Source organism: Artibeus jamaicensis, unplaced genomic scaffold (assembly GCF_021234435.1).
Source record: "Artibeus jamaicensis isolate MK-2021 breed Jamaican fruit bat unplaced genomic scaffold, CSHL_Jam_final contig_685, whole genome shotgun sequence".
NCBI classification, from domain to species: Eukaryota; Metazoa; Chordata; class Mammalia; order Chiroptera; family Phyllostomidae; genus Artibeus; species Artibeus jamaicensis.
Genome location: NW_026521924.1, coordinates 16745110 through 16772295, shown reverse-complemented (window position 1 = coordinate 16772295; position 27186 = coordinate 16745110). Strand labels below are relative to the sequence as shown.

Genomic DNA, 27186 nt, shown 5'->3' with positions numbered 1-27186 from the left:
AGAAAACATACCCTGGCTGGTGTAGCTCAGTGGATTGAGCGCGAGCCTGTGAACCAGACATTCGCGGTTCGATTCCCAGTCAGGGCACATGCCTGGGTTGCAGGCCAGTTCCCTGTAGGCCAGTTCCCAGCAGGGGACACAGGATGCACAAAAGGCAACCATACACTGACATTTCTCTCCCTCTCTCCTTCCCTTCCCCTCTAAAGATAAATAAAATCTTTATATAAAAAAATTAACACAGAAAACAAATGGTTGAGCCAAAGTAGTGTGCAGGCTTGTGCAATGGTGTTTAAATAAGAAAGTGCAGGTGGTATCTAGTGCAGTGCTCTGACGGGCGGTGTGGGCACTCCACCAACGGCAACTTTCTTCTGCTTTACCAGGTAGAACACCTGTTAGGGTCGGTGTGAACTGCAGGTAGCAGGCGTGGAGAGGCAGGACTCAAAATCTGGACTTGTGTGTGTATGAATGCATGCGTCTTTAGATTTTTATATTTTAAATTGACGGATTTTATTGGTTTTGTTCTTTTAGTATGTGTGTAGGATTGAAACTGTTGAGTTGCAGGGTTTGTGGAAATTCAGCTTTAGTAGACACTGCCAAAAGAGTTTTCCCATTCTTAATCTATGAGTGTTCAGGTTGCTCCGCACATATTCACCCAAACTTGATATTCTTTTTTCATTTCGAACCTTCCTGTGGGTGCATGTGGTGTTGCACTGGGTTTCAGTTTGCATTTCCTTGATGACTAGTAAAGTTGAATGAACGCCTTAGATTTGTTGGCTAATACAATTCTCATGAACTGAATTGTGTCCTCCCACAAATTCCGGTGTTGAAGTTAACCTCTCAGTACCTCAGAATGTGACCATATTTGGAGATAGGGCCTGTGAAGGTTAAATGAGATCATATGGGTAGGCCCCTAACCCATTACGACTACTGTCCTTATAAGAAGAGAAAGGGACAACATATCGCACGGGCACGGAGGAAAGGGCATGGAAGGCCACAGCAAGAAGGTGGTTTTGCAAGCCAAGAATAGAGGCCTCAGAAAAATATCAAACTTGTTGACACCTTGATCTTGGACTTCTATCCTCTAGTCTATGGCATTAGGAAAATAATGCAATTATTCTCTTTTTTTGAAAAGAGATTCACAATAACAGCCCTGGAAAACTTTTAGAATTTGATAATTTTATAAAACTTGCTTTAATTCCCATCAATCAATATAATTTTAGTTCACTATTTTAGAGCCAAAGAAATTAAAATAGCTACTTATCAGGCAAAGTATGAAAAAATACTGGGACCACTAAATTTCCAAATGCCCAAATTAGCTAAGCACTATTCTCAGAGGGCAAAAGGAATTTATAAAATAACTGGATACACATTTCTGACATATATATCTTTTTATCGCCATTTTGAAAATCTTGTGAACAGTATATGGAGAAGGCTTAATGGCAGTCAGCTGGTTAGATACAACTGTTGCTCTGAGCTATAAACCCAAGTAATTAAGAGGTCTCACATGCTGTAGGAGTAAATGACACTGGCCTGGGTCCTCCAGAATTTATTGGTGGGAGCGGTGGCATGGTGGGAGGTGAGGATCTTGACTGTATCTTCACTTCCACAGGCGATCCAGGCATTGCTGGCACCCTTTTCTCAGGACCAACTGTAGAGAATAAAAGAAATGGAGGTCAGAGTTTTCTATAAAATTATAAAAATAGTGACGATAATTTGAAATACTGACATATTTTCCTAGAGGATTAAAAAGAAAATGCTTAGTTTAATAGGCTGAATAGTGGTTCCCAGAAAGATATCTACCTCTTATTCCCTTGAACTATAAATGTTTCCTTATTTGGAAAAAGGGTCTTTGAAAATGTAAAGGATCTTGAGAGATCTTCCTGGATTATCTGGTGGGCTCTAAATCCGATATGAATGACGTCCCCATAACAAGAGCTAAAGACACATACACAGAGGAAAGAGGACGTGAAGACAGTCACACACAGGGAGGACGCAGTGTGGCGATGGAGACAGAGACCGAAGTGCCGCATCTACAAGCTCAGGGATGCTAATGATGCTAATGATCGTAAGCGGCACTGGACGCCAGGCAGAGGCATGGAACAGACTCTTCCTCTGAGGCCCCATGAAAGGAATCAACCCTGATGATACCTTGGTTTCGGACTACTGGCCCCCTGAACTGAGTGAGAAGATTGTTGTTTTAAGCTACCCAGTTTGTGGAACCTTGTCACAGCAGTCCTAGAAAACTAAAACAAGGCAGCAGGGTCAAAGATTCATGGGACCAGAAAGTTAACAGTGAAGACAGTGGCTGAGAAAGAAAGAAACCAGGTTATAAACTCTGGTTATCTCAACTGCATTCTTTCTGAATTTCTCTTTATAAATGAATCAAATTAGCAGAGGGGAAAAACCTAATGTGGGGACTATTTAGATTAGTAGGTGTCAACTGATGGTATAGAAACAAATATCATTAGTTGCATATAAGTTACTATAAATGATGAAGCACTAAATTTTTATACATATCAACTACTCCAAGTAGGGAAAAAAAGGCGGGTTCAACATCTTTGACATCAAGCATATAAATGTCACTTATAACATCTGCCCAAAAAGATAAAAAGTGCAGATGATTCTAAATGAAGCACAGGCTACTTCACCCATGGGGAAAATTCATACACAGTCATTTGATAGCAGACAGCAACAAATTCCAGAAAGAGAAATTTGACAGATTAAACTCACTGATGTAAGAATTAAGTCTGAGCTAATATGGATAAGACGTGATACTGAGCAGCAATATTCTAATATCTTCCAAGTTATTTTTCTACATCAAAGGGAACTTATTTATATACTTGGTTCACACTAGGGCCAGGGTTACCATATTCACCTTTAAACTGAGCTATTTTCCTCTCAATGATTCCAAGCTTTTCACTTCAGTGCCATGTACTTACCCTCCAACAAATTCAACGTGCCACCACCAAAGGTTCAAATGAGAAAGTTAACTCAGAGATCTCTCTGTTGTAAACACGACAGGCACAAGAGCGCCCAACACAGGGCAGAAGGCACGCCTTCGCACGGCCACGGGCCCAGTCTAATGAGGAAAATATGCTCGAATATCATCATTATTTTTAATGATTCAATTTGCCGTATTTTGGGGAAGAGATATAATGACTCTAGAAAGTCAATCAAAGAATCGAGCCCTTAAACTGCAAATTCCCTGACAAAAACACGCAGCTCTCCGAGAGCCGTGTGGGCAGCACCCTGCCAGCCTTGCCCGTCTCCGTGTCCAGGACGTTTTCTTTGTAAAATCGACGATTGTCCTCTTTGATTGGTGGACTAATGAGCTGTTGCGTTTGCCTTTTTCTTCTTGACAGTATTTTCTCAATGCCCTTCAGAGAACAGTTGACACGTTTCCAGCATTTCCATCTGGGGACCAGCTTTCTGGAGGATGGCGGGGGAGAGGGGAAGGAAGGAGCTGACAGTTGTCTCACACTGTTATGTGTTGTGTACAGTGTGCAACAACCTAGAGGGAGCCTTTCTTCGGACCACCTGCCTTTACAGCAAGGGCGCCAAAGGCCTGAGGAGGGCTTAGCAGTGAGATGTGTTTTCACATTCAGTACTTGGCAGAACGAAAAACTCAAGAGCAGCCCAACTGCAGAACACTGAATAATACACCAAGTAAAAGTTCAGATATAGGGGAAAACTTAGCCCCCAGACTCCTACTTACAAATTAAAACTAGCCATCTCTTGGTCAGGTCACTACTCACAAACCTGCAACACTAGTGTTATCCCTTATGTTTTAAGCAGTAACATTGTCTAGTACATGTTTTAAGCAGTAACATTGTCTAGTACAAAAAGCATGAGTACAGAGACTGAGAGATTTGGTGGGAATTCTTCTGTTGTTACTAAAGGTCTACTTAAATTTTATCAAATTGTTCCATCTTTCTAGGTTTCATTTTCTCAAAAAATTTTTTTATTTATTATTTTGAGAGGGGGGGAAAGGGGGGGGAGGGAGGGAGAGGGGGAGAGAGAGAGAGAGATTGATTTGTTGTCTACAATCACACATTCATTGGTTGATTCTTGCATGTGCCCTGTCAGGGTGATCTAACCTGCAACCTTGGCATTTGGAGACAATGCTCTAACCAACTGAGCTACAAGGACAGGGCCCTGGGACTCATTTTTAACATACATAAAATAAGAGATAATAAGACCTACCTGGCAGGAGATAATGCTTAGACTAGTGCTAGGTATAAAAAAGGTACTTAATACACAGTAACAATTAGACAACATGAAGACCAGTGTCACGTGCTGATTTCACCTGGCCATGTGACTATGCCCAAGTTAATATTAACATTTCTTTCCCACAGAAAACAAGTGTACTATCAACGATTAACCCATCTAATGACACAGATGTTACATGGAATGATGGGGAAAAAATAACTGTTGCAAAAGTACCAAGTATAATATAAGATGGCATTTTGTTGGAGGCTGGGTGAAATGAACGCACAGTTTGTGTGAGATCTATCCAGATGGTTTATAACTTGACAAATTCAGTAGCTGCTAGGATGGTGGATAAGGGGTATACTCCAAAGTAGGTGTTTTAACCCTCTCCTTGGTGGCCATGACATGCCTTTATGTCATCACTGTTAGAGTAAATTCTAAATATTTATAAAACTGATGTTTTATATTGTAGCTGTATCCTGTGAAAGAACCAACCATATCGTGAGCTCTTTTTAATTCCAGAGAACCTTAGATAAAATTTAAGGAGAAGAAATGTCTTTATCTAATGTGTGACTTGAGCCCATAAACAGTATTGCTTGGACTATCAAAGAGACTTAAAATACTAAGTCCTAGAAAAATCAAAATAACTCTTAGCTTTGTCATGAAAGTTCAACTCAATTCTAGACATTGATTTTTAAGAATCAAAGTAACTGATAATTTAGTCAATCGGTTTGTACTTTGGTTATTTTGAATATTTGGACATACACAGATTAAAAAATAAAACTTGAACATATGACCACATACATTCATTTACAAAGTCTCTGATGTTTCAACATCTAACCATGTAAAGCAAAACAATATGAGCTAAAGAGGGGTGAACATTGAAAAACAGGTCTGAATAATGAATTTACTTCTCCTTGTACAACATGCTAAGGATGTCATGAAACAACACTGTGAAAAGAGAGGACAAAGGATCACCAGTTTTCTCTGTGTGATAGCAATGCTATCCAGATATAAATTCGAAGAATCAAACATAACACTAAAGAGTAGAACTGTTCTGTAGATCTAAGAGAAAATAATGAACAAAAAAAACAGCCCAGACACAGTGCTCCCTGAGAAGAACCCTGTGGTAAGTTGCCCACAAATGAGAGCATTTTCAAATCATTATAATAAACTGCTTTTCCTTTAAAGTTTTAAAAAATTACTTTGATGATGACAAAGGAACAAAAGAGGTATAAATTTGAGAATAAAAATGCAATTATGTGAGGGAAATCAGATTTAAAAATCTACTTGAATCAGGTTAAGAATCTATTTGAATTAATTATTTCATTTGGCTATGGGATGCATATGCTGAGTTCTGGGCAGAAGAAGGTATGGTCAAATGCTCCTGATTGGCATCATTGAGAAGAATGAGCTGAATATAGATCTTTCGGATGCACAGTGCAGGAATCCTGGTCATTCCAAACAGACTGACCAAGGAAAACCACGTTTTTAAAAAAAAAACAAATCAGACTCCTAACTAAAAAAACAAACAAACAAAAAAAAACGGGGAGTTTTAAACAGAATTATCTTTGGAGGCAGAGGACAAAGACAGATGAATTTTTAAAAAATGTATAAGCACACATTTATATGGTGTAAAAATCAATATAATAAGAAATATTCCTTGCCTGTGTCCCTACATACCCCATCCCATAGGAAACCATTTTAATTGGTTTCTTGCATATCCTTCCACTCTTTCTCTGCACAAATGAGCAAACTCAAATATAAATTCTTATTTCACCCCATTTTATACAAGGGTAGCATAATTACATTTAACTGCCTGCTCCCAATAATGGTCTCTCCATAGCAATGCCTTTTGCAATGCATCAGGAAGTGGGGTCTATTCCCTTAATTTCTAAATCTGGTCAGGCCTTTCTGACTTGCTTTGGCCAATGCAATGTGATGGAAGTGACGGTGTCGGTTCTGAGCCTCTCTGGGAACCCTGACCTGCTATTAAAGCAAATCCAGACCAGTCTGCCGGATGACGCGGCCACGTGGAGCAGAGATGAGTTGCACCAGCTAAAGCCAGCTGATCCCTGAACAGGTGAGAGCCTAAACTGATGAGTCTGAAGGTTTCTGACTACAGACATATGAATGAGTGAGCCCAAATAAGAACTGCCTTCACTCATAAGAAAAAAAATGAAATAACAAAATTAAAAAGCTTCTTGTTTCAGGTCACTGAGTTTTAGCATGGTTTGTTATATAGCAATAGACCAATAGGCAACTGATCTATGCCATATACTAACTGTACTGCTCCTTGGTTTTTTAATGTTCTCACTGTTTTATAATTTCAAAATATGCCCTAAAATTCTTAATTCTACAACCTTATAAAATAAGATGCAAAATATTTCATTATGTGGATGTACCATAGTTTATTTACACAATTGCCTATTGATAGATAACTGGATTGCTTCTAATCATTTATAGCTGAATTTTGAGACTCTCTAAATCCTATACCACTGACTACCCTGTATTTGTCAAGTCTGGGGAAACAGATTAAACACAGGGCCCTGAATTATGGGAAAGCCAGATATATTCAAATATGTACAATGTACTAAGAAAATAAAGAAGTAGAAATGTTACTCTCCATGAACCCCACAGAAGTCTTTACAAACCATGCAGTAATTTACTGGGAAAGATAACATGGGCTTTCCAGGCAGCACATTAAGGAGAAAAGCTAGAAGGCAATAGATGTAATTTGTATAGTGTGGGTAAAGCTGGGATCAGAAACAAGAGAAAAATCAGTAAAAAGATTTCCTTGACCATAGTCTCTCTTTAACCACTGCATGGGTAGGTAAATGTTCTGAAGGAGTACTATCAGATGAGAAGCATTTCCAACACTGACAATTCTAATCTGCTAAAGATAGAGGAAAGAACATCAAAATGACTGTTGCACTTACACAGGGCTTATAAGGCTGGCTAACCCAATTATAGGCAAAGCACATGTTTTCCATCCTTTATTGCTCTGTCACAACCTGAGAATACATCCAACTTTCTAACAACAGGCAGGCTTCCTATGCAGACACAGCCAGGAATAACTGTTTACAATGACAGATAATTTATCATTCAACAAAAACTGAGGCATAAGGACTCAAGTAAAGAAGTCAACAGAAAAATGCCTTAAAAGGGACCTTGAAGACAGAGCTCAATTAAAATAAATTAATGATTTGCTGTGTATTAACAATATAGATAAAAATAACCTTTTTCCACATTTATAAATACTTTGGAAAATTAACTTATCTACTACATCGCTATGGCTCAAGGATCAGCAAACTTCTGCAAAGGGCAAGACAGTAAAAATTTTTAGCACTGCGGATCACATGGTCCTTCACAACTATATAACTCTACTGTTGTAGCATACTCTAGATAAAACGAATGGGCTTGGCCCAATAAAACTTTATTCCAATAAAACTTTATTTAAAAAATAGGCAGTGGGCAATAGTCTAATGACCCATACTATGGCTGATTAAAACACTGGGAAAATTAAAATACCTAACTCTTACTGTTTTTCTATGCATATAAAATCTAATTTATACCATTCGCTGAAGTGGTTTATCTGAAGAACATTTTTATTTTCTTAAGACTGGATATAAAGAGACCTTTATTCATTGACTGGCAAGAAAAATAACATACAAAACAGAAAAATATTTAAAGACAACATTATTTAAAGACAGAATACTGCCCTGGTTTGTATGGCTTGGTTGGAGCACTGTCTCATAACCAAAAGGCTGGGGGTTTACTTATCAGTTGGGGCACATACCTAGGTGTTGGGAACCGCCCTGCTTGGTTTCAGAAGCTGTAACCCCCCCATGACTAAGGCTAAGTGAGTGACCTTGGGGCCATAAGCCACTAAGGAGACAAAGCTTATCTCCCTGGCAGGGGTGCTGCCTCTGCCCCTTTTACTTCACCCTGCCTGGCCCCCAGTGCATGATTGGTTAGCCAACGATGGGTAAGATTCCTCAAGGGAGGAATGACCTAAGATAGGAATAATCACGGGGTGGGGGGAGAAAAGCACACGGAAGGACTTGGGGGGCTACAGCAAAAGGGGGTGATAGACCCTCACCCCTTGGCTTTGATGTAGCTTGAATATTCTTTCTATCTGCAAGAATTCTCCTAATCTCTTGGCTGCCTTACTTCCTGCCTGACTTAAGCCTGAAACAATGACAGAGGGTGGTGCAGCCCTGTGCTGGAAAGGGCAGGTTCCCCGGGGTAATCAGGCCTGAAAAAGAATACAAAAAATCCTGTGAAACCTGATTTGCTAAGAATGCTCTTAATCTTCTGATAAAGGTCCAAGCATGACATATATTTGTTTCCCAAAGTTTTATAGCCCTTTAGCTAACAGACCCTGACTCAGAAGAAGCCCTAATAGTTCTTTGTATGCTATCTACTGTTTGATCCTTACTGCCTGACAATGACTGACGAGCTTTACCTGTATTCCTGTGTAAACTGAACCCAATAAAAACCCATTGAGAGGTCTCTTGGCCCTTCTCCTTTGAGAGATTGGCCACCTTTCCTCTTCAAGCAGATCATGTTTTGGTAGACTTATTGTCATCTGTGGTGCCAGTTTGATTCCCAGCCAGGGCACATGCCTGGCTTGTGGGCCAGGTCCCCAGTTGGGGGGTGTGAGAAGCAACCTATTGACATTTCTCTCACACTGATGATTCTCTACCTCTCTTTCTCCATTCCTTAAACATTCTCTAAAAATAAATTGAATTAAAACTTTTTAAAACTCACTTTGAAAAAAGAAAGTCGTTGGATGAGAATTAAAACATAAAAATACTAACAACATGAAGTCAGAGACGAGGAGCAGAAAAGAGGCTAGTTATCTGATGGTCTACCAAAAATCAGACAGACCTAAGAAAACCTCAAACATGACTAGCATATCTGTAAAAAAATCACTTGTTGCATTAGTAAATTATGCTAATTTAGTCATCCCTTTTCCTTCTGCCAGTACCATCTGACCCGAGACACAGAGTTGCCCAGAATATATAAATAATTCTAACAACTTGACAATAACAAACAACCCAGTTTTAAGAATGAGCAGAAAAGACAAGACAATTCCAGATTCTTTCTCTTCCTGTCTCAGGTGCTTTGGGAGCCACAGGCTTTGGTGCAGACATGGCCAAGTCTGGAACTTCACCACCCACAATCAGTCCCCAAGATGGCACAGAAACGGCACCAAGAAACCGCGCTCACAAAGATAAGAGTCTCTTAAGGGAGCAGACCAAGTTCCTGAGGAACATGCAACTTTGCCAAAAAGCGCAAAAGAAGGGCATGAAGAAAATGCAGGCCAACAAAGCCATGAGCTCATCTGCCAAGGATATCAAGGCCCCCATAAAGATCAAGGAGGTCAAGCTCAAGATCCCCAAAGAGCAGCAGCCTCAAAAATCAACTTGCCTACATTGCTCACTCAAGCTTGGGAAATGTGCTCGTGCCCAAGTTGCCAAGGATCTCAGGCTCTGCCAGCTGAAGTCCAAGACAAAGGCTCAAACCAAGCCTGACTGCAGCTGCAGCTGAGGCTTCCAAAGGAGCCCAGGCCCCACAAAGGCTCCACACGCAGTATGGGTCCTGTCTGCCGCTGTGAAGAACTGGTGCGACCCCTGTGCGGCTGACCGCATGGAGCTGGTGTACTCCTGTGCTGTTTGTACTAATAAACCCGAGGCAGGACTATCAGTCCTAAATAAATAAAAGGTGATTCACAAAAGAAGGTATATAAATGACTGGTGAAGACATAAAGAGATGCCCCACATACTAGTCATCAAAGAAACAGAAACTATAACACATCAACAAAAAGGAACACACTACCGATATACATCCAACAACACGGATAAATGTCAAAAGCATTAGGCTAAGTGAGAGATGCCAGATCCAAGGCAAAACTATTCAGACAAAACAAAGATTAGTGACAAAAAGCAGATCAGTGGCTGCTTGAGACTGATGAAAAAAACTGATTATGAAGGGGCATAATAATTTTTTATGGTAATAGAAATATTCTTTATCTTTAAAAAAAAAGATGTTATTTATTTATTTTCAGAGAGAGGGGAAGGGAGGGAAAAAGAGGAAGAGAAACATTGATGTGCTAGAGAAACATCAGTCTGTGGTTGCCTCTCACGTGTCCCCAAATAAGGACCTGGCCCTCAACCCAGGCATGTGCCCAGACTGGGAATTGAACTGGTAACCTTTTAGCTCGCAGGCAAGTGCCCTACCCACTGAGCCACACCAGCCAGAGTGGAAATATTCTGTATCTTGATTACAGTGGCACTAACAACTAAATACAACATCTAAAAGTCAAACTGTATACATAAAAGGTGTAAATTTTATTATATATAAAGTGTACCACACTCTGATTAGTGTGGCTGAGTTGGTTGGTTATTGTTCCACAGAGCAAAAAGCTGCCAGTTTGATTCCCAGCTGGGCACATGGGTGGGATGCAGGTTTGATGCCCAGTAGGGGCACACTGAAGAGGCAACCAGTGTTTCTCTCCCCCTCCCTTTCATTATCTCTAAAAATAAATAAATGTATTTTTAAAAAGTATGCCCTAGCCCTGGCTGGTGTGGCTCAGTACATTGAGCACCAGCTTGCAGAACTAAGGGTCTCTGCTTCGATTCCCAGTCAGGGCACATGACTGGGTTGTGGACCAGGTTCCCACTAGGGGATGCATGAGAGGCAACCTACACACTGATGTTTCACTCCCTTCCTCTCTCCTTTCCCCACTCTCTAAAAATAAATAAATAACAGTCTTAAAAAAGAAAAAGTCCCAGTCCAGGGCACATGCCTGGGTTGCTGGCTGGATCCCCAGTAGGGGGGTGCGTGAGAGGCAACCATACATTGGTGTTTCTCTCTCTCCCCCCTCCTCCTCTAAAAAGAAATAAAATCTTAAAAAAAAAAAAAAGAATAGGTTACAACCTGTGCCACCCCATAAATTTTGTAAAAAGGAAAAACGGAAGAGCTTACAGGAAAAATATGGCTATTGCAATACTTTATAAAAGTCTAAAATCATACAAATTTTTCTATTTCATAAGAAATATTTCATTGGATGCCATGAGGACTAGGGTGAGATCACAGTGCAGGTACAGACTACTTACAAGGCTATTAGAGATGATTATGGTCTCAGACAGAGCGATCAATAGGAATGGCAAAAGGGGGGTGGATTTCAAAGATATTTAGAATTAGGACAGGATAGAGTTAGAATAGGATTTGTTGACTGATTAGATGTGGAAGACAAATCAGGGTAACATCTGGAATTATTGACTGAGATAGAGGCAACTAGGGGCAGGGAGTATGTTGGACAGGAGAGGTGGTGAGTTCCGTACGTACTGAACATACTGCTTTCACGATGTCTCTGATAGTGAAGAGGAAGTTTCCAGTCGATAAACTCAGAAATCTGGAATTGAAAAGAAAAATCTGGTTTTGAATTGGGAGTTACTCAGTACAACTCCCGATTATGAGAGATTGAAAGGAAAACATTTGATGTTTCAAAAACAACTAAACTGAATTATGCCTGCTGATTTTTTCCCTGTGGACTTTTACTCCATATTCAGTGGGTTTTTTTCATATTCGGTGTGGATTAATAACTACTGTACACTTAAATATATGTTCATACTTCAATAGTTTATTCAGATCCTCTTCAAGCTAGTAATTGGTTTCTTCAGATTAATTGTACAAAGATTTATATGTTTACAAGACCCTAACTCTATTTCCCATGTTCTGCAATTTGTCCATACTATTCAAAGAAAATTCTGCTTTGCATTTCTCTGCTGATACTTCCAGTTCCCAATTCTACAAAGCCAGGCTCAGCTACCCATGTTCAAACCAAAGCACTTTTAGAATGATTCTACTCACGGGGAAAGTATGAATAAATAAGACAGGAAAGGACAGAAAAAGAAACATGGTAGGAGAGGTGTTACTTTTACAGACTAGAATATTGAAAGAAGATAGTTATTTTCTGTGAAAAACTTTTGTTATTAGTTTGTTGGGATGTCTTATCACAGAATGGATGGTATAAATAATAGAAATCTATTTTCTCAAAATTCTGGAATATAGAAGTCCAGTTGACAGGGCTGTTTTCTCCTGAGGCCTCTCTCCTTAGCTTGTGGGTGGCTATTTTCTCTGAGTCCTAATAGATAGAGATCCAAATCTCCTCTTCTTATAAGGACACCAGTCATACGACTGACCCATCCTAATAATATCATTTGTACTTGATTACTACATTAAAGAGCTGATCTCCAAATTCAGTCACATTCCGGGGTACTGGGGGGTGGTGGTGGTAAGACTTCAACATATAAATTTTTACAGAATTTAAGCAAACACTGGAGGCGTGGAGGGTGAAAAAAGCAGATTAAAGAGACTGAGCAGATTCTTCCGAACTGAATTTTAGTATTCTCTCAATCACTCACTCAGAAACAACTGGATAACCACACAGTATCCTACTGCTGAGGACAGAGCAGCAGCAGCAGCAGCAACAACAACAACAACAACGAGAGCTCCAGGAACAGTTCTGTGGTTTTCAGCCTGGAAGGATGCCATTTAGTGAGAAGGGAGAAATGTAAAGGAAGGTGGTGCGGCGGTAGTTCCGGACCAGGACTGCGTTTGAAATGCACGGTAGATATTCAAACAGGGATGTTGGGACAGCTGAGGCCTGGGGTGGGTAAGTCTGAGCTCCTGATTAAATGTTGCCACTTGATGAAATATCGATGCTATCTAAAGCCTGAGCCCAGGCATGGTAGCTCAGTTGGTTAGAGCATTGTCCCAATATACCAAGGTTGTAGATTCAATCCTGGTAAGGGCACATAGAAGAATTAACCAATGGCCCTGGCTGGTGTAGCTCAGTGAATTGAGCGTGGGCCTGCGAACCACACGATCGCAGTTCAATTCCCAGTCAGGGCACATGCCTGGATTGCAGGCCGGTTCCCAGAGAAGCAACCACACATTGATGTTTTTCTCTCCTCTCCTTCCCTACCCCTCTAAAGATAAATAAATAAAATCTTAAAAAAAAAAAAGAATCAACCAATGAATGCATGAGTAAGTAGAATAACAAATTGATGTTTCTTTTGCTCTCTCTAAAATCAATTTTAAAATATTTTTTTAAATTCTGAAACTGCCCTGACTGATGTGGATCAGTGGGCTGGGTGTCCAGCAAACCAAAAGGTCACCTGTTCAATTGCCAGTCAGGACACATGCTTGAGCTTTGAGCCAGGTCCCCAGTGAGGGGTGTGCAGAGGCCACCCACCAGTGTTCCTCTGGCACATTGACGTTTCTCTCCCTTGCTTTATCTATCCCTTCCCCGCTCTCTATACATAAATAAGTAAGTAAATAAATAAATATCTTTTTTAAGTGCCTGAAACTGAATTATCTTAGAGGAAATAAGAGTAGAGGTCCAAGGACTGACCTTAAACAGTACATCTTAAACTTACATAGAGCTATATGTCAATTCTATCTCAACCAGACCTAAAAGAAAATTTTAAAAAGAAAGAAAATGAGCAGCTAGGGAAATAGAGAGAAAACCTGGAAGCCTAGCAGACAGTATGATCTGCTGGGTGGCAGACACTGTGGATTTCCAAATGAAATGTATAAACATTCTTTATATGAATACATGATAGCTGTTTACGTTATTATAGAGATTAGACCTATGGTTAAAAAAAATACCTTTTGAAACCAATTACTTAAAAACTTTTGATTTTGTCAAAGTATAAGGAAACAAGAATATAATTACAAAGAAGGTCAAAACAAATATATTTAAGAGACTGCATAACAAACTGTGCTCCAGAATTTAATGGGAGAAGTCAAGTACAATGGCTAAAGTACTTTAGGGCAAAGAGTTAATATAAAATTTTCCTTCTGCCCCCAATTGAAGACTATTTCTTAGCTAAAACAGAATATATGAGTATAGTAAATGTGAAAAAGTTTACTTGCAGCAAAAGATAAGATGAAAAGGGCAGTTTGACCAATGGACAAAACTGCAAACCCGCTGGATATTTTATGTCCTTAAGGAGTCAAAGGCAGGCTAATTCAGAATACAGATGACTGGTCATGAAACTATCGCATGTGCCTGGATCCAGACTGTTCTGGCCATTTGTCAGCCATGGCTCTTGGACGAGTCACTCCAGAGCCTTGCTTTTCTCATCTGTAACATGGAGGGGAGGAAGGTGTTGAAAAGCCAATAAAGTAACAACTAAGAATGTATTGTGTTACACTATTAAAGTATAAGATATTATTGGATAGCTAACCATTAGAAATGTATCAACAATCATTATGCCATTAATATGTTGAGAGTAACTAAAGAGTTTCCTTCAATGCTAATGATTTTAATATTTAAAGATATGTTGTAATTGCCTGTCAACATCAAAACCCTGTTGATAACCTTAATGCAAGTTAAAAGCAGCAGCAACATAGCTAGCTGACTTGATAATGTAAATAGGGAAAAGTGAAATATGGATTGTTGCCTCCCAGCCCAGCAAATGTTTATTTGGAATAATATAGTTATCTACTCCAACTGCACACCATCTGTTTCAAGTCTCCACCAAACTAATATTTCTCACATGAAGAGAAATGACTTAAATTACATTTGATTCCCATCCTGCCCTCCCCTGGAGGTTACCCCGACCACAGTCTCCACCTGCTGAGACCCCACCTCTTCACACCGTGCACATGACTGTGCCGGCCAAACACACGTAGCCAAAGTCAGATACCTCAGGGAAGCGAGACTGTCGGAGAATGAGGTAACTCTAGTCCTTTTCAGTCAAATAAAATCCTTCTTACATGTTTTTCTGGAGACAGGGAGAAATGATATAAATTTCTCACACGGCTTTCCTAGATTCAAATCTAAGTCTCTCTGGTTCTATTTACCGATGCATCTGTGCTACAATTTCTCTGTAACGCAGAACCTTCTAGAACATTAATTACTTCAGTAAATCTTGACAAGTCAGCTCTAAAATGTATCACAGTAATCTCATTCATTCCATCTCCACTGTTCTACTTTAGCTCAAGCCTCTCTCGTCTCTCACCTGTACTACTGCAGCTACCTTCTAACTATTCTTTCCGCTTCTTGCTTTTGTCCCTTCCAATCCATTCTCCATGCAGCAGCCAAAATAGGTGATTTTAAAACTTTATATAGATCTTTTCACAGACTCCTCTAATGACTTCCCAATGTTCTTACATTAAATAAAACTTTTTACTTTGGCTTAAATACAAAGATTTACCCAGCAGTTCTCAAAGTGTGTGGTCTGGGAACCACTGGGGATTCTGGGAAACCTTTGGGTGCGTGTGCGTGCCTACACTTGGAGGGTCAATTTTCCTAATAATAAGGGGTAGTTTGCCTTCTTCACTCTTACTCTTTTGTGAGTGTACTGTGATATTTTTCTAGTGACTACATAATGAATGACAGCATTAAGAGACTTAATGCAGAAGCAGCTATGAGAGTCCAGTTACATTCTATTCAGCTAGTCATTAGAGATTTGCAAAACTGTAAAACAGTGCCACTCTTCTTATTAAAGTTTGCTTCTACAATTTTCTCCCTGGCTGGGCAGCTCAACTGGTTAGAGAATTGTCCTGATAAGCCAAGGTTGCAGGTTCAATCTCAGGTCTGGGCACATAAAAGAATCAACCCATGAATGCATAAATAAATGAAACAGAAAATCAATGTTTCTCTCTCTCTAAAAAGTTACATTGATGGATGACAGATTCTCAGAATCTTAAAGGAATTTTTATAAAAATGCTATTTACTTAAACATGTAATCACTTTATTTTAAAGAAAAACAATATTTAAAAATTTTAAATTTCTAATGTGAATATGGTATGTTTCCTATAAAAAAGTTTGTAAATAAAAGAGTGCAAAAAGATCCTAAAACCAGAGTTTGAAACCTGCTGCTGACCTAAGCCTATTTCTCCAATCTCCTATACCTGTCCTGCCCTCAGTGTGCATTAATTACGCTCACCTTTCTTTCTACTTCTCAAATACACCAAGACAACACTTCCTGCAGTGCCTTCAGCCTGGAAATGACTTCCACCAAGTTGTTACATGACTGACTCATCACTTAGATGTCAGTAGAACTGCCATTTTCTCAGAGGGAGCTTCCCTAACTAAGGTTGTTCTCCACTCTCCTACCAGACCATCCCGAGATGTTACGTTATTTTCTTCATTGCACTTATTATCATTGCACCAATCAAGCAAGTGATTGATTGATGCCCATCTTTGGGGGAAATGAAGGCCTTTTCTATTTCTTTACCACACCTGCAGCACCTAGAGCACGCAACACCAAATCATGATGATCAAAAGTGGTATATCCACAAAGCTTGTCTGAACTTGCATGATCTTCCCTCTCTCATCTCTGTTTGCAGCAAGTCTGCACGACCTTGTCTCTCCTACCTTGCCATAACTACCTTCAACCCTCTCTCTACTCTCAGAGCCACTGTCTCAGATTAGCCTTCATTTCTCTAACCGGACTTTCTCTGGAATTCAACCTATTCTGACCACTCCTACCAGGAATCCATTTCATCAAGAATCCCCATTCTTTGATGGTCTTTCGTTCTTTAGACTGACCTTCACTCTTCTCAGCTGCTGAATACTCATGCATAGCATGTGTTCTCATAAATAGTCCTACACAGATCCCCATTGGGAGGGTTTCCTGTAAGTAGTGGTCATCCTGTGGTCATACTATTTCCCTTTCCCAAAACTCCTCCCCCTTTTCTAGATATATTTAAATCTTCCCAACACTTCTGTTCCAATTTGTTGGTCCTGTTTTCATTATCTGTCACCATGCAAGAGTACAAGAAACTATAAGCAAGAATTGTGGTTTGATAACAATTGTTAGTTGATGAACAGGAAAAAAAGACATAAAAGGTAATCAGACTATTTAGTTCTGTTAAAGTATGATGTTAATATTAATGGCACAAGTATTAGCAAATTATGCTTACTCTAATTCTAAGCCACAAACTGTCCCATTAATATTAACAATTCATACAACTGTACCTGACACTAAGAAGACAAAGTAAATATGAAGATAGAGCCAGGTGAATCCATCCATAGCCCTTTTGTAAAAATCACTCCTCAGCCTGGCTGGCGTAGCTCAGTAGATTGAGCACGGGCCTGCGCACCAAAGGATAGCAGTTCAATTCCCGGTCAGGGCACCTGCCTGGGTTGCAGGCCAGTCACCAGCAGGGGATGCACGAGAGGCCACCATACATTAATATTTCTTTCCCTCTCTCCTTCCCTTTCCCTCTAAAGATAAATTTTTAAAAAATCACTCCTTAGGACTTCTGCCAAGATGGAGGCATAGGTGGAGACATCCTGCTTTCTCATACAACCAAGTTTAGAGACAACAAAATATTAGCAACAGAAAACATAGCCAGAACACAGAAAATTGAACTTTTCGGAAGTCTCATAACAACGAATTCTTTAGCCTGACCAGTAAGAGGGGCGAAACCAGCAGCTGGCGGAGCAAGGTTGCACAGGAAAACTCGGGTCAGACGGCCTCGGACGCACGGATGCCAGGTGTGAGGTTGCAAAGGGCCGACCTAATCCAGCGAGGGTGAAGGGCAGCAGGTTGACTGTGCTGGTGCATTCCTGCACAGATAGACCAGCGCGAGGGAGTGGGCAGTGAGATGGAACCGAGTAGGTCCCAGTGACAGGAGGCAGCAGAGGGGGCCACCATTTCCCGGCTCTGACCCCGCCCCCACATACAGCATCACAACCCAGCGACCCCACCCTGGAGGCCCCGCCCCGCCCCTAAGGCTCTGCTCCTCATACTTAATGGGCACGAACAGATCAAAAATGGCTCAAGAAGATCTCAAAGTGCCAGAGCCCATAAATCTAAGTGATGAAGAAATAGCAAAACTTTCAGATGCACAGTTCAAAACACTGGTGATCAGGATGCTCACAGAACTGGTTGATTTTAGTCACAAATCAGAGGAACCTATGAAGGCTAAACTAATTGAAATGAATGGAATTGCACAGGAAACCAATAGTAATGGAAAGGAAAGTGGGACTCAAATCAAAGGAGTGGACCAGAAGGAAGAAAAAAATGACCAGCCAGAAAAGAATGAAGAAACAAGAATTCAAAAAAATGAGGAGAGGCTTAGGAACCTCCAGGACATCTTTAAACGTTACAACATCCGAATTATAGGGGTACCAGAAGGGAAAACGGAACAGCCACCAGTGGAAAACTTATTTGAACAAATAATAAAGGAGAACTTCCCCAATCTGGCAAAGGCAACAGACTTCCAGGAAATCCAGGAAGCTCAGAGAGTCCCAAAGAAGTTGGACCCAAGAAGGAACACACCAAGGCACATCATCATTACATTAGCCAAAATTAAAATGAAGGAGAGAATCCTAGAAGCAGCAAGAGATAAAGGGACAGTCACCTACAAAGGAGTTCCCATCAGACTATCAGCGGATTTCTCAAAAGAGACCTTACAGGCAAGAAGGGGCTGGAAAGAGGAATTCCAAATCATGAAATCCAAAGGCCTACATCCAAGATTGCTCTATCCAGCAAAACTTTCATTTAGAATGGAAGGGCAGATAAAGTGCTTCTCAGATAAGATCAAATTCAAGGAGTTCATCATCACCAAGCCTTTATTATATGAAATGTTAAAGGAACTTATCTAAGAAAAAGAAGATAAAAAAGATGAACAGTGAAAGGACAGCAACCTCACAGTTATTAACAACCACACCTAAAACAAAAGCAAGCAAAAAGGACAGCTAGATCAAGAGCAGAACCATAGAAATGAAGACTTCATGGAGAGTTAGCAACAGGGGAGTGGGAGGAGAAGGGGGGAGAAGGTGCAGAAAATAAGTAGCATAGACGGTAGGTACAAAATAGACGGGGGGGAGGGCAAGAATAGTATGGGAAATATAGAATCCAAAGAACTTGAGACACGTGGTCATAAACTAAACGGGGGGCATGGTAGGGGTGGGGGGGTGCAGGGTGGTGGGGAATGAAGGGGGGAATAGAACTGTAATGGCATAATCAATAAAATAAAAATTAAAAAATTATTTCCTCCAAACCACAGGATTGGACCTGGTGAGCCGCCGAGCAGCCCACCGGGGGAGCGACACAGTGGGGAGGCGGTGGCAACGAATTGACTCTGGCTGCGCGCGAGTGAGGGAGTAAGCGGTTGGACCAGCCCGGCGGCGGCGGCGGCGGCGGCGGCGGCGGCGGCCATTTCCCGCTCTGACCACACCCCCACATACAGCGTCACAACCCAGCGACCTGGGACTCCAAGGCGCCCGCTTGTCCCACTTAAAGGGCCAGAACAGACCAAAAATGTCGCAGGCAGAACTCAAAGCCCCAGAGATAAATCTAAATGACGAAGAAATAGCAAAACTCTCAGATGCACAGTTTAAAACACTGGTCATCACCTTTCTCACAGATTTGGTGGATTACAGCCACAAATTAGAGAAACATATGGAGGCTAAATTAAGGGAAATGAATGGAATTCCACAGGAATCCCATAGAGATGAAAAGGAAACTGGGACTCAAATCAATGCAAGGGTCCAGAAGAAAGCAAATAATGGACAAGCAGAAAAGAGTCAAGGAGCAAGAATTCAAAGAAATGAGGAGAGTCTTAGGAACCTCCAGGACATCTTTAAACGCTCCAATATCCGAATTATAGGGGGTACCAGAAGGGGGAAAGACACAACCACCAGTGGAAAAACTATTTGAACAAATAATAAAAAGAAAATTTCCCCAATCTGGCAAAGGAAATACACTTCCAAGAAATCCAAGAAGCCCAGAGAGTACCAAAAAAGTTGGACTCAAGAAGAAACACACCAAGGCATATTATAATTACATTAGCCAAAAATTAAAATGAAGGAAAGAATCCTGGAAGCAGCAAGAGCTAAGGGGACAGTCACCTACAAAGGAGTCCCCATCAGGCTGTCAGCAGATTTCTCAAAAGAGACCTTACAGGCAAGAAGGGGCTGGAAAGAAATATTCCAAGTCATGAAATCTAAAAACCTACAACCAAGATTGCTCTACCCAGCAAAACTTTCATTTAGAACGGAAGGACAGATAAGGTGCTTCTCAGATAAGACCAAATTCAAGGAGTTCATCATCACCAAGCCCTTATTATATGAAATGTTAAAGGGACTTATCTAAGAAAAAAGAAGATAAAGAAACATGAACAGTGAAAGGACAACAAACCCACAGTTATTAACAACCACACCTAAAACGAAAGCAAACTAAAAGGACAGCTAGAGCAGGAGTGGAAACAGAAATGAAGATCTCAAGGAGGGTTAGCAACAGGGGAATGGGAGGAGGAGAGGGGGGGAGAAGGTACAGAAAACAGGTAGCATAGACAGTAGATAGAAAATAGATGGGGGGGGCAAGAATAGTTTGGGAAATATAGAACCTAAAGGACTTGAGACACATGGACATAAACTAAAGGGGGGTAATGGTGGGGTTGGGGGGCAGGGTGGAGGGGAAATGGAGGGGGGAATAGAACAACTGTAACAGCATAATATAAATTGTGTTTCAAAATAAAAAAATCACTCCTCAGAATACTTGTACTATTAATGCATCATCATGCATATAATGAAGAGAGTATGTTATATAAATCATGAATCTATTAACTGTGTTAACTATACAAGAAGCTGAATAACTGTTTTTAAATTGCCAGGAACATCACAGACTAATATAGACATCAAATCTTTTTTGTTCATTAAACTCCCTTCAGAAGGCCTTTCCATCCCAAAGATGCTATATTTATCTAAATCCATCCTCCCCCATATACACACAGCTGTTACTCTTTCAGACTGAAAAATATTAAATTTTAAAAGGCTGTTAACTTTTGCTATATTCATTATATTCTATTAAGTAAAAATGTTTGTCCAATTCAAAGGTATATGTGCCCAGTACCATCTTTCAAGTATTAGTAAGGTAACCATCAAGTTAAATGTGACTTTAAAAATTTTTTTTTTGGTAAATCACATTACCACACTGTTAACTTGGATGTACAAATATATCATTCTTGTGTACGGGTTTGTTCTTCAAACTTTATAAAGAGCTTTCCAGTGCCGGGGCTCCGCTTGGTTCCAATGTCTTTTAATATTTGAAAAACAGATTCCCATGTTGCTGCACTGTGAAGAATAGCCTGTCAGTCAAGTGTCTGCCTTGGGGTGAATAACCACAAAAACAGAACTACAGGCCTGGCTAGTGTGGCTCTGTGGATTCAGTGCTGGCCTGTGAGCCAACCACACATTGAGGTTTCTCTCCTTCCTTTTCTCCCTCCCTTCCATTCTCTCTAAAAGTAAATAAATAAAGTGTTAAAAAACAAAACCCTGCAGGTTTGGGATTGTCAGGGACCAACGATCAAGCTTTTTTCCAAGATGGGAAGCCCCTGGATAAACCACCTGAATGGCTGACACCCAGCTTCCGTTAGGGAACTCTGGGCACCTGGGTATTTCCCTCACCACAAATACAGCACAAGCCATTGCCGGGCAACTTAGAAATGGTTCCTGGCAATGGTCACTAACTGGTAATAAATCTGCCTTCTGGGGTCTTTCTACTGTCAAATTTGAAGAAAATTATTGTTCCGTGATTAATCAAAAGATAAATGATTGTAAAACTCACCAGATCTCATATTCTTGCTGCACACAGCCACTAGAAACTAAGGGGGAAGATGAAGCTCTTTATGTTTGATTCAACCTGGTTCTAACAGTTTACCTATTAAATCCTCTTTCTAGGGAAATAAGGACTTCAAAACAGTAACAAAAACAAACTAGCTGAGGGTTTCATGGTTTCAACTACTTTCTGGAAGCTCTCTGTGGGCAGGATGATGGCACTACGGGCATTTTTGAGTTTATGAGAAGGTGTTCTCCTGAGTCATGTCAACAAGTATGCAATCAATTAGAGAAAGCTTCTGTAGAATCCATGTATAAGGCCAAGATTCCTTCTGTAACACTGTAAAACTTAGTACAAATTCCCATGTTTTCTAAGAGTATTTTTGCATAGGATTTCATACTACAGAACTGCATTGTCCAATATGGTAACCATTAGCCGCATGAGGCTAATGAGCATTTGAGATATGTTATAAGTAAAATGATACCACATTTTGGAGATTTAGTACTAAAAATGGTAATGTAAATTAATCTCAAAGCTTTTATAATATGTTGGAATATTTTAGACATATTAATGTCAATATATTAAAGTAACTTCACCTGTTTCTTTTTTTAAACTAATACTATTAGAAAAGTTTACATGTGTGGTCCCTATTTGTGGTTTGCATGATACTGGACAGCTATGACATAGGAATGTGACACAGTGATGGAAAAACCAAAGTCTCCAGATTCAGACAAATCAGTCTTTGAATTGGGGATCTGCTCATTTTGGGGGAATAGTTGCTCCTGGGTCTCAGTTTCCTTATTTATAACATGTAGCCAATACTGTGCAGTGGCCAGAGTTGCTGTTGCTGATCAAATGAAGTAAAACTAGTACAACCCAGCACAGACTCCATACACCGAAGAACAAATTCACCTTATTTTTTCTGTTTGAGCAAAATCTGGACAATGACAACCTTATAGTGTTTTAGGCTTAGCAATTAAAGATACGATAGTTTAGGTTTTATTCTTCCTTTTCAGAATGTAAGCTCAAAATAGACTTCACATAAATGATGTTTTATGGGCCTAAATCTTTGAGGAATGTATGATACATACGCAAATAAGGTGCGTTATTGTAACAAATCTGAGGGAAGCAGTATCAGATAAATATCTCCAACAGATAAAGACCAGGGACGGCGTCTCCTGGTGCTCTTTCTGCCTGGTTGGACTTGTTGTGTATGACTTCCAACCCTGAAGTTCTATGTCGGATTCATTCATCTCTGCTTCTTCCACAGCCTGAAACTGTCTTCTGCTTTTCTTCACCACTTTTAAGTTTCAGCTCCAGTTTAAGCCATATGTTTTGCATTTACACCCTTGAAGTTTCCATCTACCACAAACTTTTTATTTTTTTAAATTAGAAATAAGTCTTTAGTTTAATCAAAAGCTTTTTTTTATGTAGGGGAAAAAATCTATTTATAGAAACGGTTGTTTGTTTCTCTTTTTGGCCCCTTAATGTTAAACCATCCCTGCATTATGAGATCATTTTGCTCAATTAGGCTGTATTACTCTTAAATACAGTGTTGTTCTCGACAATAAACCAAGGAACAAAGAGAAAAGATAACACAGTATAAGGCTTTCAAACAGGATAGAAGAAGGAGTAAAGAAATATAGCCTGAATGACAACAGTACTGTTTGGATTAAAATATATATTTGTTTATTTGCTCTCAGCTTTCTATTTTAATCACAGACAATAATAAAAAAGGTTTCCTTTTTCTTCTGTAAGTTCATCGTATTAATTAACACTAAAGCAATGTTAAAACACAAACACATTTTAAATTAAAGTATCAGCCCTGGCTAGTGTGGTTCGGGGGGCTGAGTGTCGGCCTGGGAACCAAAGGGTCGCTGGTTTGATTCCCAGTCAGGGGCACATGCCTGGGTTGTGGGCCCCATACACAGATCTGGAAGCATGAGAAGCAACCACACAGTGATGTTTCTCTCCTTCTCTTTCTCCCTCTCTTCCCCATTCTCTAAAGAAAGGAATAAACAAAATCTTTTGTTTTTTAATTAAAATATCAACAAAAAATAATAGTTGAGTCTATATGTCCACATTGAGGTGGAAGTTTCCATCTTCCCCTTTCAATGGGAAGGTCCAATGATTCACTCTAAATTCCTGACTGCATCACTATCAAACACTTCTAAAGCAGTTTATGTGAATGAAACATTTGCAAGAAATGGTCCAGATGTGAGCATCTGCCTCTCATTTGTCTTGGGACAGAATCCTGAGTTAAAATTAATGGCTTTAAACCCCAAACAGCCCAGACATAACAAGTTAAAAATGAATGTATGTAATGACTCAACTTTTGGTCTTGGAAACATCCAAGATGTTTTTCATAAGTCCACTTAAGGAAATGTAATTAAAACTAATTTCAATCAACAAAGGCAAAGAGTATTACATATTTAAGTAATGAAATTCAGATTTAGGTAGGGACAATTCGAGAAGACTCTCCCATATACTTTTAGAATGCTAGCGATCAAGTTTATAGCTTCTCAATTAGGACAATCCTGAATTTCTGTGCCCTAATTATGAACCTTCTGAGAAAATCAAAAATTAAAAGTCAAACTGCAGAACTTTTTCCTGATTCAGAGCTGTGTTTCTCTCTTTACTTCCCTATTATGAGTCCCCTTGGCCCTTCATGATCTAATCACTAAGTACTTCTAATTATTTAAAAATTCTTCAGCCTCTGGTGAGAGTGGAGCTGAAGGGGGAATACTCTCCCTCTCTCCTTCTTCCCCTATATAAAGATTTTTTTCTCCTATGAAGGATCTTAAGACCATCTCTATTTTAAACTCATACCCAAAGTGACATCTGTTACAGAACATGAATGGCTTTCATGAATCTAGTCTCTGCTTAAAACTTTCAGAGAAAGATAGGATGAGCAGGTTCCACTGTTTTGGGGAAGGAACCAATAGCAACAGGAACCTCAGTTTATATTCATCTCTAAAATAAGAGATAATGGTGATAATTAATCACAATGCTGATAGGACTTCGTGAGCATATACTGCCAGTCCTTTCACACCGTCAAGTCCCATGCCCATTACTTAACTGACTTTTTAGGGAAATGGGACAAATGATCAAGTATGCAAAGAAGAACAAAAGAATCAAACATATTTCAACAGCCAACCATAAAAAGTAATCATTCTTTTCTAACTTTCAATTTACCATGGCCAAGGTTTTAACACCAATTTCTCTACATTTCTTAGGCAGTCAGTCCTCCATTACTCTGCCAAACCATAACAAAATTGGATGGTAAATTTTGAGAAAAAATAATGATGTGTTTCCAGTTCAAACTGTAAGGCTTTCTAGATTGTCTATATGCTTGTTACTTTCCATTAGTTACAGTATCTGATTACTAATGTACTGAGAAGAAAGAGTATAGAAATAAATGTGTTTCTAAGTACCAACATTCAATTAGCAGATTAAAACATAATTTTTCTGACAAAAAAATGTTAATACCATTTGATTATGCAACCTCATTCCTGGGAATTTGTCCTTAAGAAAATAACTAAGGGAAAAGGCAATTTATACCACAAAGGAATGATTAATTAGATGGTAGAACTGCATGCCAATGTGAACTGTGAAGACATTAAAAATTATAATTATAAAAATAATTTAACACTTGCGGGAAATGCATACAATACAAAAGTAGTAGAAAGAAAACTGCCTAATGCAGTACAATTACAATTATTTATAAAAAATTGATACCTATGCTCGCGGTAAGGGATCTGGAAATGAATTGAGGACATGGTGGGCACCACAGGTAAAACCAATGCCTTTGAATCGTTCAGAACACTGTGTGTAAAATATTTTCGTTTGCTCTCAGTAAATTTTCTTTGCTCCAGAAGAATTATGAAACACCCAACTGGGCCGCCAAGCTTCCTAACATGTTAAGTCTTTCTTCACACACAAGCAGTGTGATCTAGTTACAGCGACCTCATTTTTGAAATAAAAATTTTGACAAGCAGTTAGGTTTAGGGAACAATGAGACAGATTATTTGAAATAGAAGGCATGACAGAAAAACCAATATTTGGAAGTCAGAAGTCCTAACCCTGGCTGGTGTGGCTCAATGGATTGAGTGCCAGGCTGTGAACCAAAGGGTTGCCAGTTCGATTCCCAGTCAGGGCACATGCCTGGGTAGGGGGGCATGTGAGGGGCAAGCACACGTTGATGTTTCTCTCCCTTTTTCTCCCCCCCGTCCCCTCTCTAAAAGTAAGGAAGGAAGTCAGAAGTCCTAGATGCACGTCCTCCTCCACCTGCACAGCACAGATGGGTAAAACACACTCTTACTTCAGACCGACTGCCCAAGGTTACACAACAACTTGGTTGTATGACCAAAGACATGTCAGTGAACTTGTCAAAACCTCACTGTGAGTTTAAAGAATATCATTTTTTAGTATATAGTAAAGGTTTAAACAAACAAGCACACCTAAAATACTGGTTTGCTATAAGAGAGGCAATTAAGTTTGCCTCCATCTCCAACCTGTTTTGTCATCAGGAAACAAAGTTAATAATCCTTTTCTAAACTGCAAATCATTTTTAAAAACATACCATCACCACCATCATGATTGTCCACTATTACTGTTACTACTACCATTATAGTTCCTACCAAGGAGCCAGCTGAAGAAGCTAGAATTTACCTAACAGGCCAAGAGAGAAAGCTTCTAACCCCTAAAATGTCACTTAAACCTAATAACAAAGGTGAGAATACGCGATCAAGAAGGGGAATAGCACTCCACCAATAAATGCAAGGCATGGTTGGTTTAAGGGGTATAGGAAAGTGCTTCCAATTTTGAGAAAATTGTCTTCTGGGTATGAAAGTGCTGAAAATGAACGCCTACTGCACAGCAGACGTCCCTGCAGAAAGAATACATCTGATGAAATGACTTCTAAACGCACTGTTGGTAGAGACTTGACCATCACTGAAATCCAAACATGAGCACACACTAGCAGCCCTTAAATATGTCCAACCAACATCGTTCTATGACATAATTTAAATCCAACAAACCACTCATTCTCACCTGTATGTAATTTTATACTTTTTACAGACAAGTTTATTGGAAATATTTGCTAAATATGATTTACTTAACATAAAATACTATGACTTTTCATATACACATACTCAACTCAGAAAGAAATAACCTAAAACCTTATCAAACATTATATTTAAATTACTGGTTCATAAAAACAACTGTATCTTCCCCAAAAAGGTTTATAATTAGTTGAAGAACTTTAAACTAGAGAGCCATATATATAGTCAGCCTGACCAAAGAAAATAATACCTAGACAAAGTTATGGGACTGGGGCTGTGGCCCTATGGAAAGGCCCATTACCATGTTCATAGAACTT

General features: G+C 39.7%; 1 protein-coding gene across 8 annotated transcripts in view; it reads right to left on the bottom strand.

The window, feature by feature from the left end:
• The window catches only part of CBFA2T2 (CBFA2/RUNX1 partner transcriptional co-repressor 2), a 147646-nt gene that overhangs the window by 44347 nt on the left and 76113 nt on the right, over positions 1-27186 (bottom strand). For 7 of the 8 annotated variants that reach the window (XM_053671084.1, XM_037143233.2, XM_053671086.1 and 4 more), the window contains one exon: positions 1505-1648. In XM_053671084.1, coding sequence (XP_053527059.1) covers positions 1505-1622 — 118 coding nt within the window. In that variant the 5' untranslated portion in view covers positions 1623-1648. Of the gene's footprint in view, positions 1-1504; positions 1649-11565; positions 11607-27186 lie in introns of those variants that run through there. The other variant, XM_037143235.2, reaches the window with a different exon arrangement.